General features: G+C 43.0%; 1 protein-coding gene across 5 annotated transcripts in view; it reads left to right on the top strand.

Annotated features, from left to right (window-relative positions):
* Positions 1–20,458, top strand: part of LOC308353500 (transducin-like enhancer protein 1) — an 86,675-nt gene that overhangs the window by 40,502 nt on the left and 25,715 nt on the right. For 2 of the 5 annotated variants that reach the window (XM_080820379.1, XM_080820378.1), the window contains exons 7-9: positions 2,401–2,605; positions 3,330–3,346; positions 16,532–16,648. In XM_080820379.1, coding sequence (XP_080676505.1) covers positions 2,401–2,605; positions 3,330–3,346; positions 16,532–16,648 — 339 coding nt within the window. Of the gene's footprint in view, positions 1–2,400; positions 3,226–3,329; positions 3,347–16,531; positions 16,649–20,458 lie in introns of those variants that run through there. The other 3 variants (XM_080820380.1, XM_080820381.1, XM_080820382.1) reach the window with 3 other exon arrangements.

Raw genomic sequence — 20,458 nt, 5'->3', positions numbered from 1 at the left:
TTGGGTTTGGGAGGAAAGCTCTCCTCCCTTCTCATGTATCCAGACATTTGCCTGAGTATGCCTTTGTTTGGACATAAAATCACACCTCTGGAAGTCTTTTGGTGGCTCTCTTTTGGATTTTTGGTAGAGCGGGGTATGCAGGGAGGGGTGAAAGGGTGGTGTCCCCCACCCAGTAGTTAAATCCCTTCCCCTCTGCTTGGCTTCTCTCATCTTGTAATCCGTGCCATGCTTAATTACCCCGTTGCACTGCTTGTGTATGCATCATTGCGTTTCCCCCCCAGAAGCCGGACGTAGCGCTTATTCTCTAAGTAATGATAGCAATTGCTGGTAGGGCAGACCTGTTCCTCATCCTTCTCCGAGCGCATTTCTTATGGCAGGTGTCTACTTCCTAATTAAGTGCTAATGAGCATGCCTAGTGGACCATGATGCTGCTGCCGGCTTCTCCAGTTTTATGTCTGGCCATTGCCAAGCTCTTAAAAGGTGACAGAGCAAGAATTAGTGTCTTTGGGATGACAGGAAGGTGATTTTGTGCATAAAGAAATTATTATGATCTCAAATGGTGAATGCGGGCTTTATCAATACTTTCCAAGAATACTCTTGATGCTGGCCGCTCTGACCTCTTTCTCCCCCTTCCCACTTTTCCTCTGATGAGCACTGTGCTCCCCTTTGGAAAGAAGGAGAATTTTAAGAGAAGGTTGGGTCCTTAAGATGTTTTAGAAGATACTAGGAGCGGTTAAAAATTTACTGTCAACTGATGGTAGACGCCAGTTTCTGGCTTTAAGGTGCTGTTTTCTCTCACTCTCGAGGGCAGGAAGCATGTGTAGGATTCAATTAAAGATCAGCGGTCTGGGTAGAAATTACTGAAGATCTGGCGTGAAGATTTAATATATTCAGTACACGCGAGGGGGTAATAAATAAACCGAGTAATTGAGTCCCAGGGAAGTGAGCACAAATCAGAATCTTAAGAATTTTCTAACATTACACCTTAGAAATTGAGCTTTAATCGTTTTTACTGTCTCATCAAAAACGAATTTTATGTTGGACAGCTGAAATGTGGCCAGATTTATGGCGCAGGGCCATATCTTAGATACTTTTTCATTTACTACAACAGTCTCTTCAAAATAATGTATGAGAGCAATGGTACTTTTTAGTGTGAACAGATTTCTGACTTCTGGAATGGGTTAAGGGATAGAGGCAAAGGCATTTGGGAGTGGGGACGTGGTCACAGTGGGGAGAGTCCCATTCTGTGGCCTCTCTGGGTCTCAGTGTTTCCCTCTGTGTCATTGAAGGGGTGGGTTTGGGGTGTGAGGCTCGGGAGAAAGGAAGCAATAAACACAGCCTCAGGCTGTGGTTTCTTCCAGCTGTGGTTTCTTCTAGCTGTCACAGCATGGCCCCCAGGGCTTCCCTCTGTGTGTAGCGGTGTGGTGGCACGCTGAACCGAGTGCAGCCATGAGGGTCATTCCTACATGACCCCACCCCTCTCCGCCTGGTGGGAGTTTCCTTAAGGCTCTGCACCTTGGTTCCTTTTGTGAAATGGGAATGTCCGTGCTTCCTCCTAGCTGTGTGGGACTCAGTGAAGTAAGGACACAAGGGTACTTGTGGGGGGTGGGGGGGGGGACGTGCCTGAGAGAAGCCAGATCTTTCTTCAGCCTTCCCTTAATTTAAAGTCGTATTTTGTTTACGCTTCATCGTAAGTTGTGGTAAGTTAGCGCGAGAATATTTAGGAGACAAAGTCACCTCATAACTTGTGAGTAGTGGAGAGTAGTGTCAGTGCTTTCTAGAGTGCACATCTGTGCCCCCCACGCTTCAACCTTCCCGAAATCAGGAGGAGTCTTGCATTTGGTGACAAGCTGGATTGCATCCCTGGTGCTTAGAGGTGCTTAGTGCTAGCCTGGCTTGCTGCTAATCCACAGCCACACTCTGCGGGCAGGACTCATGCCAGGAGGAGGCAGCATAGACAGATCCCCGTGGCATTTGGGGAAGACGGGGAAAGATAACTGTATAGATGGACGCCTTTGATGAACTGAAAATGCTAATCACGTGTTTTCCCCTTTCCTCCCTTTGTCTTTTTGTTCCCTTCCTGTGTTTGTTGTACCTCCTGTTGTGTTTCCTCCATTGTGTGTCCTTCTCCCCCTGGATGTTGCTGCCACCTCCATCCTCATCCTCTGCTCCTTCCTCTCTCACCTCCTCCCCTTCCTCTCATCTCTTCCTCCTCCCCTTCCTCTCTCACCTCCTCCTCTTCCCTTTCCTCCTCCCCTTCCTCCTCTACTCTGTCCTCCACCCCTCGCTCCTCCCTCCTTCCTCTCTCCTTCCTCTCTCACCCCTTCCCCTTCCCCTCCCGCCTCCCCGTCCTCTCATCTCTTCCTCCTCTCCCCTTTCCTCTCTCACCACCACCAATAGCAGCAGCAGTTGCAAGCTCAGCATCTTTCTCACGGCCACGGACCCCCAGTGCCCCTCACGCCTCACCCTTCGGGACTTCAGCCTCCTGGAATCCCGCCCCTCGGGGGCAGTGCTGGCCTCCTGGCGCTGTCTAGTGCTCTGAGTGGGCAGTCTCACTTGGCAATAAAAGATGACAAGAAGCACCATGATGCAGAGCACCACAGAGGTGAGAGGCCGGGCAAGCCAGATTAGGACTTGGTCCTGATACTCATACAGTGCTGCAAAGTTGTGTGCACCGCTAAGGAAAGCCCCATCCCATACAGAGCTAAGAGGAACTGTCTGTCGCAAAGCTTGGCCACTGAAACACAGTCCTCCCTGGAAGTTTCCAGGGTTTGACGTGGGCATCTGTAGATTTCTCGATCTCTTTAGATTACAGGCATCTTGACATCTTGGCAACTGCCTGGTTAATGCCAGTGGCCTGTACCATATTATGGAAAACTGTTAACTGCTTAATTGGGTAATTTTAAAAGAAAGTAATGTTGTTAAATGGGGCGAAATAAGAAGTTAAATTTGAAAGTGAATGTGTTCAAATGAAAGGTTTGATAATTGCATCTGTTACTACTTAGTTTCATAGGCTTTAATTCTAGTATGCATTAAATATTGGGCAAAATTGCACTTGACTAATTTTTTGAAGAAAAGTAATTTATTCTGTCAAGAAATAAAAAAATAGGCTTTGTGTATGGTTAAACTGTAAATCTTATGTTTACAAAATACTGTAATTTTCAGGAAATCACTGTATTAGGAATGTGCAATGACTTATATAAATAAAAGCCATTTTTAAAACTGTTTGGGGCTTGTGTTCTAATTATTCCCCCCTTTTTTTTATTTCTGTTCTTGCCTCTGTGTCTGAACGGGCATGTCTGTGCGTTTCTTGGTAACCTCGGGAGCAGACAGAGAACCGGGCACAGTAAGTACTCGAACGCCTGCTGTCCATAAACACGTTGCCCTTCCAGCAAAGCATCCCAAGCTGCCTTTCTTTAAACATGGCCACAGACACGCATATGCTCCCTCTCTCAGTGACCTGGTTTCTTTCTTTTCTTCTCTTCTTCTTTTTTTTTAATATGATTTTCCACCCCTTCTCCCCTGACTTTTGTCTTTTCTTTTTTCTTCTTTCTTTTCTTTTCTTTTTTTAATAAAACTTTACTGCGATGAGAGGGACATGATTTGGAGGCGAAGCTGTCTGCTAAGATTACTCACTTGGAAATAACACTTTGATCTGTATGTGCCCCATACCCACTTTAAAAACATGTTTATCATTGCATTCCGACTCCATCTTGCCTGTGGTTTTAAGAGTATTCGTTTTTGTCTTAAATCAGTCTTAGAGGCAAGAGGTCACAATCCATATGTGAAATTGGTTAGTAATGTGTTATTTCTACCTAAACCATTCATTATCCTCTGCAAATGCATCTTAGTTGCTAGGTTTCCATATCTAGGTTTCCTTTCGTAATTGTCCTTGGAGGGTGAACTTGAACTCAAATTTATTTTTGACCAAAGAACTGAGCGTCTGAGTAAGCTCTTGAAATGAGGAAACTCTCTGGATGGAGGCTCTGGGCTTATAAGGGTTCATTTTTTTTACTGGCCTAAATCTTACCCATTTTACATACTGCACGTTTAATCTGTACGTGTATCTGCCAGTAAGCTGTGGGCAGATCGAATCTAAAATGCATCTCTTAAATGTTGTGGAGTAAATGGAGTGAGAAATTGGCCCCTTTTCAGTGAGGATAACCTACAGTTTCTGCCTCCTTTCCTCCTCTTCCTTTCCTTCTGAACCTGGCAGTATTTTTTTTTTTTTTTTTTGGCCAGGTTAAATCTAAATATAGTAGCAGAATTGGGATGCTGAATTTTTAAATTATTCTGATCCTTTTTTCAGGAGCTTTGGTGGCGGGTTGGGGGGGAGATAGGTAATTCTTTAGCATGCGGAGAGTTCTTTCTCCCTCTTCTGTGTGGAATAGTGGCTACTTTATTCTCTTTGAGACTGATCTTGGTGTTTTTTATTTTTGTTTTGTGGGTTTTTTTGTTTGTTTTGTTTGTTTGTTTGTTTGTTTTTTGAGAGGGAGAGAGATGGGGGATGGGGCCAGAGAGGCAGAGGGAGAGCAGGTTCCATGCCCATTTGGGCTCAATCTCATGACCCCTGAGATCATGACCTGAGCCGAAATGAAGAGTCGGTTGTATGCTTCGTTTATCAGGTTGCACTGGGGGCAATGGATAAGGGTGGAAAGATGAGGTGGTAGCTAGTTTTAAAATTCTTTTTTTTTAATTTTTTTTTTAAAGATTTTATTTATTTATTTGAGAGAGAGAGAATGAGAGAGAGGGCATGAGGGGGAGAGGTCAGAGGGAGAAGCAGACTTCCCGCTGAGCAGGGAGCCTGATGTGAGACTTGATTCTGGGACTCTAGGATCATAACCTGAGCCGAAGGCAGTTACTTAACCAACTGAACCACTGAGGCACCCCGCTAGTTTTAAAATTCTTGTAAGTTTTCTCTGAAAGATGTTTGGGAGGGAAAGGGGAGAAAAAACTCCAGCTAGGGAATAAAATACCCTACTCCCAAAGTACAAACCTAAGTAAACTGACTTTGATGGAGCTGACCTTTACGTTTGTTGCTGTCTCTGGCACTGAAGATTGTCCTCTTTTGTGCCATGCTCACTCAGTAGAGTGTCAGATTAAGAACCCTAACCCTGGACCGAAGAACAGAGAGGGCAGAAGATGTCGAGCAAGCTCCGGTCCCGTAGTTTGCTGCAGGTTTTAATTTATTGAACCAATTCTAGGTTTGGAACTGTATTTCTCAATTAGCTTTCTGTTCTCGCTATGGTTTCATCTTAAATCCCTGTGTATGTATTGAGTGCTTGCGAGACGTACAACACCACAGAAAGTGTAGCTGTTGTTAAGGCTACGTAGGCCCACATATTACAAGCCCTTTCTCAAAGCACTGAGGAGAGTTGATGGAAATACGTGTAGATTTCAGATTGTAGGAAGTTTCAGCAAGAGTTTTAGATGGTGGTGGAAGGGGGACTGTAGTATGTATTTCTCTGAGATGCTGTGGCTGGAGCCGTGAGTTGAGGTGTGCCTGCTGAACCCAGAAGGGCCGTTTTCCAGAGCTCCGTGTGTGTCTGCGTGTATTAAATAACCTGTTTATGTTTTTGGCTCACAGATGGAAGCAAGAACTTAATTCACTTGGGGAAGTGAGAGTGGGGTGGAGACAGGGTGAGGACTTGTACACTCCAAGTGCAAAACAATCCTTGAATTTCGACTGTTCTTTTAGGTCCTCAAGTTGAGTTCACGGCCAGTGAACTTTCAAGTCAAAATATGGCAGATATGTGGCATAAGCCAGTCTGTACAATACCATAACACAAATGGTTACTTAAGGTGCTATTTGCATGTCTCTTTTACATCAAGTTTTTCACACATCTTAATGATAATTTGAATGGGTATTTTCAGAATAAGTATATATACTGTGTTTTTGCCTAATTATTATAGACCTCTCCAGGTGATGATGATATAAAATGAGAAAACTGCACTAATTTATAACCTAAGCATTTAATTCAGTCTGTAGAGGGGAATGAAACTGTTCACTGTCCACATAAGTGGGGTTTTGCTGCGGTTATGTAAAATGAAGTAGCTCTTTAAACTTGTGTAAAATTGAATATGAGAAGCAGTGGGTAATGAGATGATGTGTACTGCTAGTGACTAAAATATTGTGGTACTTCTCTTTTTAATAAAGTGGTTCAAATTATGAAGTCAAATTTTACTTGGCAGAAAAAGTCAGCTGATGACTCTGTATTGCTGCTGGTTTTGGGGGCCTTCGTTTTTGTTTTTGTTTTTTTTTTAAACCAGTGAGGGGTTAAGGCCAGTTTGCTACAGGGAAGTGGTTTTCAAACCTTATGGTCTCAGGATCTTTACATCTTAAATTAAAATTATTTATGACACTAGAGAATTTTTCTCTGTGTGGATTATATACCTTGAAGTTTTTCTGGATTAAGAATTTTTTTTTTAAAAATCAACTATTTTCCAAAACAAAAAGTTATAGTGAGAGGAGTGGCTTTGTTCTGCTCATTTGCAGGTATCTTTGGTGCGTGACTGAAGAGAGGATAGATATATTCTCATTAGCTTCTGTACCCTCTCTGTTGAAATGCATGGTTTTGGTTGAGGTATAAGAAGAAGATCTGGCCCCAGGGAGATTTGTAACTGTTTCTGGGAACCTCAAGGGTCCTTGGACCGAATGGAGAAACCTCTATCATATGTAAGACCAAGGAGTTCTGAAACATTCCACGCTAGTATATGGTCTGATTTTTCCTGCTGTTCTTTCTGTATTGAACAAACATGATAATTACATGTATCAAGTACAGCAGTCAGGGACTTCTGTAGACCCAGAGGGAATGTGAGTATGTATGGATTTTCATCTGCGAGTCTAAACCAGGTTTGTTGATAGTTGGTGTCTGTTTATTTTTAGTGACAGAATTGCTACATTTGCTAGTTTAAGGTTATTTGTTAGGAAAACAAATGAGCCTTACTGTAGTCTGTCTTAATGTAAAACCCAAGAAAAAAATGAAGGTACTAAGAACAGTGAAAATACGGACACTGTTTTTTAACTTTCTTCTTTTTTTCTTTATTTATTCATTTGAGAGAGAGAGCGAGCGAGCGCACAAGTAGGCAGAGTGACAGGCAGAGGGAGAGAGAGAAGCAGGCTCTCTGCCAAGCAAGGAGCCCATTGTGGGACTCGATCCCAGGATCCTGGGATCATGACCTGAGCCAAAGGCAGCCGCTCAACCAACTGAGCCACCCAAGCGTCCAACTTTCTTCTTTTTGAAAGGGATGAATGATAAAGGGAAAAACTTTTAAGAGGTTTTATTTTGCTCTTTGTCTGTTGATTTTAAATTAAGATCTGACTACCGGTTTTTATTTACTTGCAAAACTTGTTTCCTTTTTTTTTTTTTTTTTTTTTTAACATAAGGCTGCCTGTCAGGGTGCTACAGTTGAGCAAAGAAATATGACATGACCTAACAAAAAGGACTTTATTTCTTTTTTTTTTTTTTTTTTTTTTTAAGATTTTATTTATTTTTTTGACAGTTAGAGATCACAAGTAGGCAGAGAGGCAGGCAGAGAGAGAGAGGAGGAAGCAGGCTCCCTGCTGAGCAGAGAGCCTGATGCGGGGCTCGATCCCAGAACCCTGGGATCATGACCTGAGCTGAAGGCAGAGGCTTTAACCCACTGAGCCACCCAGGCGCCCCGGACTTTATTTCTTATGTAGTAATAAAAACTTTGGATATTTCGATTAATGTGAAGATGAGTTATATTCAGTTTTGGCTGAAGGAAATCTTCCAGTAAGTCTGCTTAAAAGACCTGGAATCTGAGAATTGACAAAGCATTGTATGGTTTTTGAAAAACGTGACAGAATTTGTGATTTGCTACTCATTCGTTTAAGAAATTATTTAATGAGCACATACTACATGCCAAGTACTGTGTAAGGCACTGCATGTAGAGTGGACCCCTGCACCACATGGGTTTGAACTGAGCAGGTCCATTTATGTGGATTTTTGTTGACAAACCCAGGATGGCACCATAAGTGTGTTTTCTCTTCCTTACAATTTTTTTTAATGTTCTCTTCTCTAACTTACCTTTAAGAATATAGTATAGAGTGCATATACAAAATACATATTAATCAATTGTGTTATCAGTAAGGCTTCCCGGTCAACAGCAGGCTATTAGTACTTAAGTTTTGGGGGAGTCAAAAGCCAGGCATGGATTTTTGACTGAGTCGGGGCAGGTGCACCCCTAATCCCCAAGTTGTTCAAAGGTCAGTTGTATGTGCTGCCATTTTGCAGTGATATCTTTTAATGTCACAGCCACATACTTGTTAAATGAAAAACACTGGAATGCCTAACACATGTGACCACCATTTGGAATGTTTGGAAGAGGGAGGAGATGATGGGGATATGTGTCTGGGAGAGACTCCAGAGCACAGGGTATGTGGACTTGAGGGGGTACACGGGTGGGCTTCAGGAGGTCCGAGGTCCTTGAGCCCCTCTAAAACTGTGTGCAGAGTTTTCTGGATTGGAGCTCTTTACTCTAATTGTGGAGAGAGAGGATAACCTTCATCAGATTCTCAAAAGGGGTCCCTGGCCCTGAAAAGTGTAAGCACTGTTAATGTATTTAGAGGTCATAATGGTGCAACACCATCATCTTACCAATAAGATACCAAGCTCAAGGTGGCTAGATATTCCTAATCATACAGCTAATTAATGGAGGTAGAGACTTAGATTATGTCTTTCTGAGAGACTTGGTTATCACTCCCATAACTGACTTTGTAGAATTATCGAGTTCATCTTTAGAATGTATTTTAAAATAGTGATGACAGCCATCACTTTATTTAATATGACGTGGTGTCTTTATTTTATGTTTCTTCTGTAGCTGTTCTGCTTGACTAGTTAATCGGTAGGACCAGATCCTACTAGATCCTACTGAGGACCACCCATGATTTTTTTCTCACATCACACTCAGCACTTTAGAGTGCAAGGAGAATGTAAGACGTGAATCTCTTTGGAGAATACCTTACTATCGGCCTTTTTCTGAAATTTTACTTTTTTGAATATCACATTAGCTCCCAGTAACCCTTGGGCATGGGGTGATAAGGAGAATACGGGTTTTGGACAGAGGCAGATCTCAGTGGTCTTCTGGCATGGTCCGGTGTTTTATCCTTTCGAACTTCCCCCTAGCCTCATCTATAAATTGGTGATGGAGGTTGCCTCCCGGGGTGAGGGGTTTTAGGGACCATCAACAGGAAGTCATCAGACTTCAGACATAACATAGCAAGCCTTTAGGAGTGGCAGGACAGCCATACATGCCTTATTGGTCACGCTTATAGTTATTGGTGGTTTCTTCTCCTGTTTTCAAGCGTGTGAGGAAGTTGTGGAGATGTGGGCAGTGATTGGTGTTTCTCAGTATGAAGAGCAGGGGACTGACCACAGCCCATCTTGAACTTGGTTGGGCTCATGATATTCAAGTTCATCAAAGGAGGAAATGTTTCTGCCTAATTGTTTATGAATTTATCTCCTGACTTATTTCAAGCAATTGCCTGAAAGTGAAGGATGAAACTGAGATGAGTCACCTAAAATTTCAATATTTAGGCACAGTGGAAAACACTTAAGTTTTCTTCAGCAGTTGTCTCAGCAGATTTCCTTTTTGGCAAAATTGAAAACTATGTGCTTAAAAAATAGATCCTCTGGGAAAACTGCTCACTACATCACTGCCGTGAGAAGGGTGAAACCTGGAAAAAAGGAAAGGGACAGTGATTTCTAGATGGTCGGGAGTGGTCTGTCCTATACCAGGTGAAGGCATGTGTTTACTGTGGACACCGTAACTCACCGGGAGGGTATCGGGGCCTGTGTGTAGCTGGAGAAATGTTCAGGTTTTATCTCACTGTGCTTTCAACGAAGATGGGGCATCGGGCATCTTAACTAAAAAACCAGAAGCAGATAGAAGTATGTATTACCTCCCTCCGAAACTCTTTTCATATTTCAGTTTGTGCTCTGTGATTAGAAAACAGAACGCCCACCATTTAGAGCAGGTTTTTAAAAATGTTCTTTTCCTTTTAGCCCCATGATCATTTTTATCATCCCCTCAGAAACACAGTAAGCAAGAAACTCTGGGTCTCCGTCTTTTAGGTGAGGAGAGGCGGAGGTGAGTGCCATCAGATATCCAGGTTAACTCACAGGCGAGTCCTGACCCAGGGCTTTCTGGTTTCTTGTACTAGAAAGTTTGTCCTCAGGGACTGGAGAATAAAGAGGGACAGTGACAGCTAAGCTGCTCTACAAAAACTGCTTTTAAAACAGTTTGAAATACAGATTTGATTTTTGCTGTCACCAAGGTCCTAGTGGGGGGAATGAAGTTGTCGTGAGGGCATTTAAAAGTTCTTTGGAAATAATTGTAATTATCGTCAGCTCTAAATGTGTGGGGGGGGCGGGGGGTGTTTTATTTTTCTTTATCTGGTATGGTGCAGGGGCTAACTGGGGGCTTTGTGTGTGATGCCAGGGGTATCTATCTCCTGCTCTAGTGGGTCCCCCAGCTCACCTGTTTACTGGGTCTGTGTGCCTTCTACATGGCTACCTTCCTTCCTGGGAGTTCCGACTGAACCACTCATCTGCATCTGAGAGTGTCTCAGCGTTCCCAGATCAAGGTGCGAGAACACGCGGGTTCTTTCTCATACTTTGCATTCAAACTGTATGAAAAACCGACGTGTACCCTTCAGACCCGCCTCACAGCCAGGGCTCCTGAGATGCGATGCGATGCAGTTGCCAAGTAGACACATTTCCACACCTTCACCTTCTTACCCTCTTCCCCATTGACAAGTGGGGATCCCGTTAGTTTTAGGGGTTAAAAATGCATTTGTTGAAATGTCAGACAGAATCTGAATGACCCGTTGGACTGCAGCAAAAAGTACAGCGCGGGGTGATGGCTTAATTGGTACCAGGTGTAGATGGGGAAGGCGCACAGATGTGATGGGGGTGCGTCACTACCTAATTGTTTTAATGTTCACCGAGAAGTTAATTGTCAGTGTAGAGTGTGCTAGCAAATTAGGTTCCCACTGCCTTAGTGTAACTGAGGATAAATGAGGTGTCATGAGTTTCCAGTCTGTACCTCTGACACAAACACTTTTCCTGCAGGGAGGAGAAACTTCCCAAGGGGAATCAGCATGGCAGCTAAAGAAATCCATTTGAATAATGTACATTATTTTCACATTAGGGAAACCTGTCTAGCTTTTGCTGTCTCCATGAGCAGGTTTTCCTTTCAGATTTGCTGCTGGTGGCTTCAGGGTTTAGACATGGTTGGCAGAAGACTTGCTTTGAGGTCTCAGAGTCGATGAAGGAAACATGAAGGCTCTGTCACGAGTGTTCTGGTAACACTGACAGGGTAACATTCCATTAAACCTGCTTTCTTTCATATTTTCTGGAGTTTACCTTCCAGAGTATCTCCGTTTACATGAACAGGCATTACTGTTAAATTGCTAAAGAAAAGTGAGAGTCTTGGAACCAGCGTATAAGGACGGGTTTTTGTCCATACGGAAACGTCTGGGTCTCTCTGCCTCAATCTTGAGTGGGTATTCAGAGCATGAAATGGAAACATCATTGTCCAGAATGGTGAATATAAAGGTAACACAGAGTCCAAATCGTGATGTTTTCTTTTGATTCAGCTGAATCTTCTCTCCAGTGCAGCAGGCTCTGATGCTTTACCATTGGAAGTTCTTATATGAAGATAGGGTGTAATGTTTGCATTTGGATGTTTGTTTTTGCTTTAAGAGAATGATCGTGCACTTCTACCCGCTAGGTTCAAACATGCTGCCAGCTCTCTAGTTAACTTGCACCCAGAGAACGACAGCAGCGGCTCGTCCTGGTATGTGTGTTTATGAAACATGGTTTACCCAGTTAGAATGATTTGATCTGGATTTGGTGACTAGTGAACTAGTGAACACCAGTTGTAACATAAGAAGATCTGCTACTTTTCCTTTTCTCCTCTGAGTGGCTCTCTTAGTCTTGTAACTGTTCTTAAGCATCACGCCGCTGTGAGTGGGAGAAATGACCCGCAGGAAGCGTACAGTAATGGTAGGCAACAGTTGGCCTGTGGCCAGTGAAGGTGCACCCTGAGATTTTTATGTTGCCCAGATTTTTTAGAGAGAGAGTTCTCTTGGAGTGCATGTTTTCTCGGTCCTTGTCCCTCATCTCTTCATTTCATGGGTAGTTTCCACCTACAAATGGAGAGAAAGACACACCAATGGGGCTAATAGGCCTTGTGGACCCTCTTTCTGACTCTGGTACTTAATGCTCAAGGGGGATCTTTTTTCTCCAGAGACCTGTCAGATGGATACATCTCTCCCTTTATTGTTTTACTTGGCTGCATTCCCATAAGTGTGTACAACATGTAAGGTACAGAAACTCAGCATGGTTTTAGAATTTTAGTTTGTTTTGAAGTCCTACTGAGTTTTCCGACCGTGATTTGCTCAGATTCGTAATCTCCCCTCTGGGCTATATAAATGTCCAATTTTGAGCTCTCGTGGAAGACACAAAGTAAATAAGATGATTTTGTTTAGTTAAAACAATTTTAAAACAAAGGGAAACTTTATATATACAGTCTCAAAAATCCCAGACCTCGGGACATTTGTAATAGAAATCTGCCCAGTAATTACCATTTTTTAAAAATTCTGGCAGACGCTTAAATTTTACCAGCTGCAAGGTGAATAAAACATTGAGTTTCTTGGCTAGCGTTAGAGTATATCAGTCAGTGTGGTAATACTAGTTCTCATGCTCATCAAAAAAAAAAAAAAAAAAAGAAAAGAAAAAAGAAAAAACCTGATTCACAATTAAATATTTATTTGGCAGATTAAATGTTTGAAAATGAACTTTACTTGATGAATGTTGTTTGGTAGATTAAAGGCTTTCAAAATATGGACTCTGGGAGGAGACGTCTGGTAGCAGCTATGTCTCCAGAGCTCCCAGCAGCCATGATAGACGTCACGTGAAAGGGTGCTGTGGGTCTCTGGACCACTTTGTTGCTCTGTGCTAAGGCCTGTTCTAGTGCACATCTTGGGTCATAAATGGCAGGATTCATGAGTGGAAAGGCAGGCATTTGGGACTGTTTTCAGGTCATTTTAATGTCAGATGTAATTTTTAAAATATGTTTATGGTTTTCTTATCATGGCATAAAACTGTGTATGTGTGAGAGAGAGAGAGAAAGAAAGGGAGACAGGAAACTGTGGTTTGCTGGAGGGGCAGTCAGAGAAAGCATGCAGTGTACATTAGGCATTATTATGTCACATTAGAATGTTAAATGGTTAAATGTTAATGGTTAAAGAGCCAGTGTGACTCTTAAGTGATAAGTGTGTGGGGACAAGTATTTTACATACATAAATTGAGTATAAGAATCACTCCTCTGGGAGGGGAGATGCCTTGACTTAATGGGAAGAGCTTGGTGACTTTAAGTAAATCTCCTTCTTTCTCTGGTCAAGCCTCCAGATAAAAGGGGTGGGGGGAATGAAGAAGATGATGAACAATAAGTCTTTTAAGATTGCTTTGGCCTCTTCAAAGGTGTGATTCTAATTAACTTCTGTGTTTCCAATGCACAAGTTTTGAAAAAAAACAAAGTCAAGCAACCTTAATTTCATTATTTTGCAAATGGCTTCTTCTTAAATGTTAATTAAATGCTAAACATTAATGTTAAATGTGATACTATGTTATTCTAGTCCAGGTCTAACAAATCAAGATAGAGTCAAGATAAATTTTGAAGATCCAAATGATATGCATTCAATACCCAGGTATAATCTCTTTATTCTTAAAATGTGTATAAAGTGGCTCATAATGACCATCAGTATGATGGTTATTCTACCCCTGGGTCATGATGTACATAAGCTGGTGTGTGAGGAAAACACAGATCGTGAGGGTGAAAAAAAAAAAACCAAAAACACTTCTGGTGTCATGAGACATCCAGTAATACCTGTGAAGTCACTTTTGAGTTTCTGGGGAGTGCACGAGGGAATCATGAAGATTAGGGTCACCTAGGCAGTCGTTAACTAAAACAGCTGTTGTTGCTGACGGTGAAGTTCATTAGCTGGAACCATTTGCTTAAATCAGGAACGACAATGAAAGCAGTGTCAGGGCTGAAATATGTTGGGGACAATTACACAAAGAAGACTGGGTTCATGGGAACAGGGGTAAAAGGAAGTGGTCCATTTTGGGCGGGGCTGCGTCCTGAACCCGATCCCCCCTGTCTCCTGACTGTGGCTCCCCCAGGCCTTTCCAGCCCACAGTCTTTGCTGCCTTGTTTTGAATCCATTTTACGGCATCAAACGTACGATGAGACACTGTGTTTTGCAACTTGTCTGAGTCTGCCATTTTGAATGGAGCCAATTTTCACATAAGTAGCGGTGCTAATTACTAGTCCTGTCCAAATTTAGAGGAACTTCCAGAGCTTTTCAAAACCTATTCAGATTATAGGCCTCATTTAAGCCGTGCAAGCAAGAATTACAGTAGTAACTTCTACCATGTAGAAGCAGAGGCCTCAAAGCTTGACAGGCTTCTGGGTCCAACTATAGAAATGTTACTATTTCTAACAGAAATTGCATTGTTGCTAACAGAAGTGTAGTTTACTTTTATGTTTACAGTACCGCTTGACTTCATTAAAAAAAAAATAATAAGTTCATTAAAGTGCTATCTCTGAATAGCTGAGCAGTTTGGATGCCCAGTGCTGGTTACAGCAGGAAGACCTTGACGGGGACCCTGTGGACAGAGACTGGACTTTAAAATTGCCAGTGGACGCCAAGCCTGTGCCACATTCTTCTGGGCACTGGGGCAGATGTAAAGCTGAGTGCTCTGTGGTGTTGCCCGTAGTGCCTCCAGTTAGGGTCTGGACAAGGAGACTTTGGAGTCCTGGTAAAATCTAGAACCCAGGCAGGTGTATTGGAATGTTGTTTATACCTGAGGGCATGCTCCTACTCCCCTCCCCTGGCTCTTGGGAGTGCACGTTAGCACTTTCAGGAGTTTGCTTAAGTCTCCTGTGTCCCATCAGCCAGGGGGCCTGGGTCAGAGGGGTTCGTTTTTTAACAGACATTTACCACGGTCATTAGTGGAGGGATCCAGCCAGTTCACCTTTCAGCCCCACACGCTGTGCTAAAGACATTACTCTGAGCCACTCTGTATTGAATTGCATGAGTCCCTCCCTTTGCTTTTATGTAAGCCTCCTGCATTTGTGGAGCTTGACCGGTCATGAATCAAAGCTCAGCTCGCTGCAGTGTCGGCCCCTGCAGTGGGCAAAGAGGCTTCAGATGGCCTCCTGGTCCCGTTTTGATTTCCTCCTGTGTATGGTTGAGCTGAGCTGGGAATGTTCCCATGGTGAGGTCCATGGTTTTCAGGAGGGAGCTTAGAGACCCAACTACCTGCCTGATTACTTTGGGCTGGTTAGGAGTGAAGACACCTCCCCCACCCTGGCTTTTAAAAATTTGCTTCTGGCAGATGCCATTGCATTAGAGATGGTCTGACTTAAAGGTTTCCCCCAGCCCCTTCTATTTTAAACTGTGGCAGAGAAAGGGAACATAATTGTCTGTTGGCCCCGGACATCCCCCTGGTAGTTCTCCAGCATCTTGCAGAAATTGGGGTTATCTGGGCTTTGTGCAGGAGATTTCTGCACAGCGCCTTCAGTATTGTTCGAGGCAGTAACACATCACTGAACAAATTGCCCCCTTGCATATGCTAATCCCGTACTTAAAAGGACTCATTGTATCATGTTCTGATGCTTTAGCCTGAGGGGAGATGGGAATTGAAGGGATGTCAGAACATGTCATGTGACCCCCAAAGACCCAAAATGCCTGTTTTCTTTGGGTCAACAGTTCGTACTCAGCACATGGGAATGAAAGTATCCTGTGTGGTTGGTAGAAAAGATTTGTCCTTGTTCCTGCTTTTGTGTGCGGGAGCTGGCCCCACTGTTGAAGATTCACTGGCTGAACTACTCACTTTGGGTCTTGAATTTCAGTGCTATTGACGAGGAACACTAAATCTTATTTTCAACAGTAAATTAAAAGAATTCAGAAGAGCTCCTTCATTGTTGCTGTGGAAAATGTGATTTGCCTTTTAGGGAGCCATGCTGTTAATCCCACCTGCTCTCTGTGTGTCTTTTTCGAGGGGCGCACACTGACAGTTACAGTCACAAAATACGCCTGGTAGAATAATCTCAGGTTCAACTCCTAGGCCATTTGTATTCCTGACCAGGAAACTGCAGTGGGAAAGAATAAAAACATATCCACATGTAAACAGCAAGCCCCCATCTCTCTAATAGTAAAAAGAACGGAAGAGCATTTTAAGTGAGTAGAGCCTGAAGGATCCACCAGGCTCTGGAAGGTTTCGTTGCATAGTCAGGGTCTTCCTTTCAAGTGCTTAAACCTCTATAAATGTTTGCCATCAAAGTCTTCAGATGAGATGAATTACATGGAATGAAAGGCGGTGTAGGTATCACCTTTCTGAAACAGCTGTCACATCCTAGTTTGGGTTTTCATGTGTACAAAGAGATCTGGGAAGGAATCTTTGATTATTATTATTATTATTTTTTTGTCTTGCAGAGTAATTCCCTCTTGGTCCCAGACAGTCTAAGGGGCACCGATAAACGCAGAAACGGGCCTGAATTTTCCAATGACATCAAAAAAAGAAAGGTGGATGATAAGGACTCCAGCCACTATGTAAGTAAATAAAGCACCTGAAACAGTATTTGTTTGCTTAGTTGCTCATGTTCTAAGTGAGCGTACAAGCATGCTCGAAGATCGTAGTGATAATTCCACATCCTTTAAAATAATACTAGCAGGGGCGCCTGGGTGGCTCAGGGGGTTAAAGCCTCTGCCTTCGGCTCAGGTCATGATCCCAGGGTCCTGGGATCGAGCCCCGCATCGGGCTCTCTGCTCAGCGGGGAACCTGCTTCTCTCCCTCTCTCTCTGCCTACCTCTTTGCCTACTTGTGATCTGTGTGTGTCAAATAAATAAATAAAATCTTTTAAAAATAAATAAATAATACTAGCAAGAGGATAGATTCTTATAAGTGTAGTATTTCCCTCTAGAGCTGTGAACTCTGTGCTTCCAGGCACATGATTATATTTTAGGCTTCCTAAGTTCCTCCTAAGAGGGGATACCAACATGCGGTGCCGGACCTGCAGCCTATGCTTTCCACAGGGCCCTGCTCTTCATGGGACCTTGCCCTTGGTTTGACGCTCTGTTCTCACTGTCTTCAAATTCTCCGTTTTTTGAACCAAGGCCTGCATTTTCATCTGTCCTGGGCCCTGCAAAGTTGGTAGCCTGTGCTGTTAAAATAATCAGGGTAAAAACACTGGTGTCACAAAATACCTTTTTGGATGCTATTCTGTTGACTTATTCAGGCTCCTATTTGGTCTTGAGGCAGAGTTCATTCTCTCGAACAGCAAGCAATTTGGTCACATAAGTCCATGGTAAAAACAGAAAAAACCTTGGAGACATCGAGATCAGACCCTGCAGATTGAGAATGCGTGACTGTGAAGGGACGGCTCTTGACTCACGTCTAGCTGGAACCCTGTTTCACGAGGAGAGCAAACCAAGCCAAGTGGCAACTGGCTCGAGTCTGAGTGTCATAAACATTGCAGCTGATAGATGTCTTGGAGTTTTCTTGTGTATCCCCAGGTCTATTTCATGATGGGCACATTGTCAGGACCAGTATGAGTAGAACACAGGATTAGCCCACTTCCCATTGCTTATGGAAGAAGTGTCCACTTCTGGCACGCCAGCAGGTCAGCGAGATGGGGGTTAACCCGCGAGACCTCTCTGCCTCCTGGTGGCCGGTTAGCCCATAGCTAACAATAGCTAGTATTTCCTGAGCAAGAGCTTGTTCATGCCACATACCTTGTGCTTTTACGTGGATTGTTTCATTTGACTCTTAAAACTGTCAGTTTGGTACCATCACCTCCCCTTTAAAGAAACTGAAGCCCAGTGCTTGTAAGTGATCTGCCCAAGTTCAGGGTTAGTGGTGGAGCCTGGAGGCAGTCTGACTCCAGAATCCATGCTCTTCATCACTATGCCAGGACCCCCAAACTGAGGGCCTCGGAGAGGTATTCTTTTTTTTTACGATTTTATTTATTTATTTATTTATTTGAGAGAGAGAGAGAGAGAGTTAGCCAGAGAGAGCGCAAGCAGGGAGGAGAGGGAGAGGCAGGCTCCCTCCTCATGGGGCTCAATCCTGCAACCCTGGGATCATGACCTGAGCCAAAGGCAGATGCCTAACAGACTGAGTCACCCCTTGGAGAGGGTATTTTGCCAGTGGTCCTTGTATTGCTCCACACTGTGCACTCTGATAATGTTCCAAGAATTCGGATTTGTAGGTTCTCTCCATCCTAGCCCAAGTCTTTGCAGCACATACTGTTTGCCCCTTGCTATTGCCCATAGCCGGTGTCCCCTGCAGGTGCCTTTGTATATGGCATCAACTGTTAATAAGCTAGTCGAAGGTCCATGACATGCAGAAATTGGGAAACTGCCGGTAATACAGTTTTTGAGTTGTTGTGCATGAGGCTCGTGTAGATTTTGAGTAGTGAGTGATCTGGAATCCATAGCTCTGCATTACTGTTTTATAACCTGCTCATATGAAGTATGACCAGATGTATAGGTAGTTCAGGGTGATGTACCGAAATGATGTTGGAGAATCTGGGGCGAAGTCCTCAGACCTCAGCTCTTGATGACCAGGCTACACTGGATTGTGAAGGTTCACATTTGCAGAAGGGTCCAAAGCTAAGATTGAAATTACAGACTACATAAAAACTCACCTCATAGCCCACTGTAATAAAATAAGTTGTTTGCTTCTTTTTGTCAGTTTGTATACTGTGTGAACCTTTTGATAAATTTTTTTTTTTTCTAAGAGAGAAAACCTTTGGCTTGTATTTTTTTTCACCACCACCACCATCTTTGGGTTTTTTTTTTTTTAAGATTTTATTTATTTATTTGTCAGAGAGAGAGAGAGCACAAGCAGTGGGGAACAGCAGATGGAGAGGGAGAAGCAGACTCCCCGCTGAGAAGGAAACCCGATGCAGGGCTCAGTGCCAGGACCTGGGATCATGACCTGAGCCGAAGGCAGACACTTAACCCACTGAGCCACCCAGGCACCCCCATCTTTGTGTTCTCAATACCTTAAAACATTTGTGCTTTTCTGTGGTCTTTACTAACAGAAAAAGAAAATCTTCTTTAGTTTTATTTTTTTCTTTTATTACATGAAAATGTTTCTTTCAGCAGCCTGTTATTTTGAGTTACCCAGGTTTCCTCATTGGTTATAATTTTATGTTGTTACAGTGAATTGCATGGTGCCTTAACAACAGTGATTAAAGTAAATCTAGTAACATACTATTGAAGAAAGTAAATTGGGTCTTTCACATGTAAAACTCCAGGTACAGTTAGAAAAAAACATGTAAAAGATAAGAATTTAAAGTTGAGGGTAACTTTCTAGCTGGACTTGGAGGCCCCCCAGAAAGCCAACATGGCTAGTATTTGCTCTTGTACTTATTAGTACAAATTTTTAAATGTTCACATATTTGTAATTGATAGTGATTCAGTAAAAGGATTATATTGATCATAAATTAGTGACCCCAGTCCTTTTGGAGAATTAGGTGAGATCCTACTTCTTTCATAGGCTTATTATATCTCTGTACTAAAGGACAGGAGGCCTTTTGGCTAAGAAAGTAGACTTTTTCAGTCTGCTCTAAACTTGATATAGGAGTGAGCACACAGTTAAATAGCTTTGCTGAAGCTTTTTCAAACTTAGGACAACCTTGCAGTTTCCTGGATTAGCAAATGGTATAGCTTTATGAAGAGGACTACAGGCCCTACTGCAGGATGCTAGTACCTTCCAGATTTTGCCATCCTGTGTTCTTCCCTCTCTCCTAAAATATTCCATGCTGATTGCAAAAGATTTGTATTCTTAACATGAGGTTAGATCTTGGTACGTTATACCAGTCAGGTAGATAGCTTTGTTGTTTTTGGTGTTTAGTGTTCCTTTTTTTTTTCCCTTCAAGAATTAATGACCCCATGGGAACATGGTTGAAGTTTGTCTTTATAATTACAAATTGTCTGTGAACACTAGATTTGTTACGTATCTTCAAGATGATACACACAAAGGAATGGCATGAAATCGTGTTCTTAATTTGACATCCAGTGGGAAAAGAACCCTGATAGGAGGCCATGGGAGGATTTCAGATTATAGGAGAGATGCTCCTGTTGCAAACATTTATTGAGCTCTTACTCTGCACCCGGTGTTTGCAACTGGCCCTCACCCGAATGATCTTTAGCAGGTATGCTACTGCAACAGTTCCTACCTGTGGCTTTGGGTAGCCCCCATATCAGGTAAGGAGGGGAAGGCAGTATTAATGAGTAGGCCTGGGAATCTGGAAGGGAACCTGTAGGCATGTCCTGGGCCATTTTTCAGTGTGTCTGCTACCAAGAACTATAGAAATGTAACTGGGGCTCCAACCCTTTAATAAATGGCATTAA

Source organism: Martes martes, assembly GCF_963455335.1.
Source record: "Martes martes genome assembly, chromosome: 12".
Classification (NCBI taxonomy): domain Eukaryota; kingdom Metazoa; phylum Chordata; class Mammalia; order Carnivora; family Mustelidae; genus Martes; species Martes martes.
The sequence above is the reverse complement of the archived record's forward strand: the minus strand, read 5'-3'. Positions and strand labels throughout refer to the sequence as shown.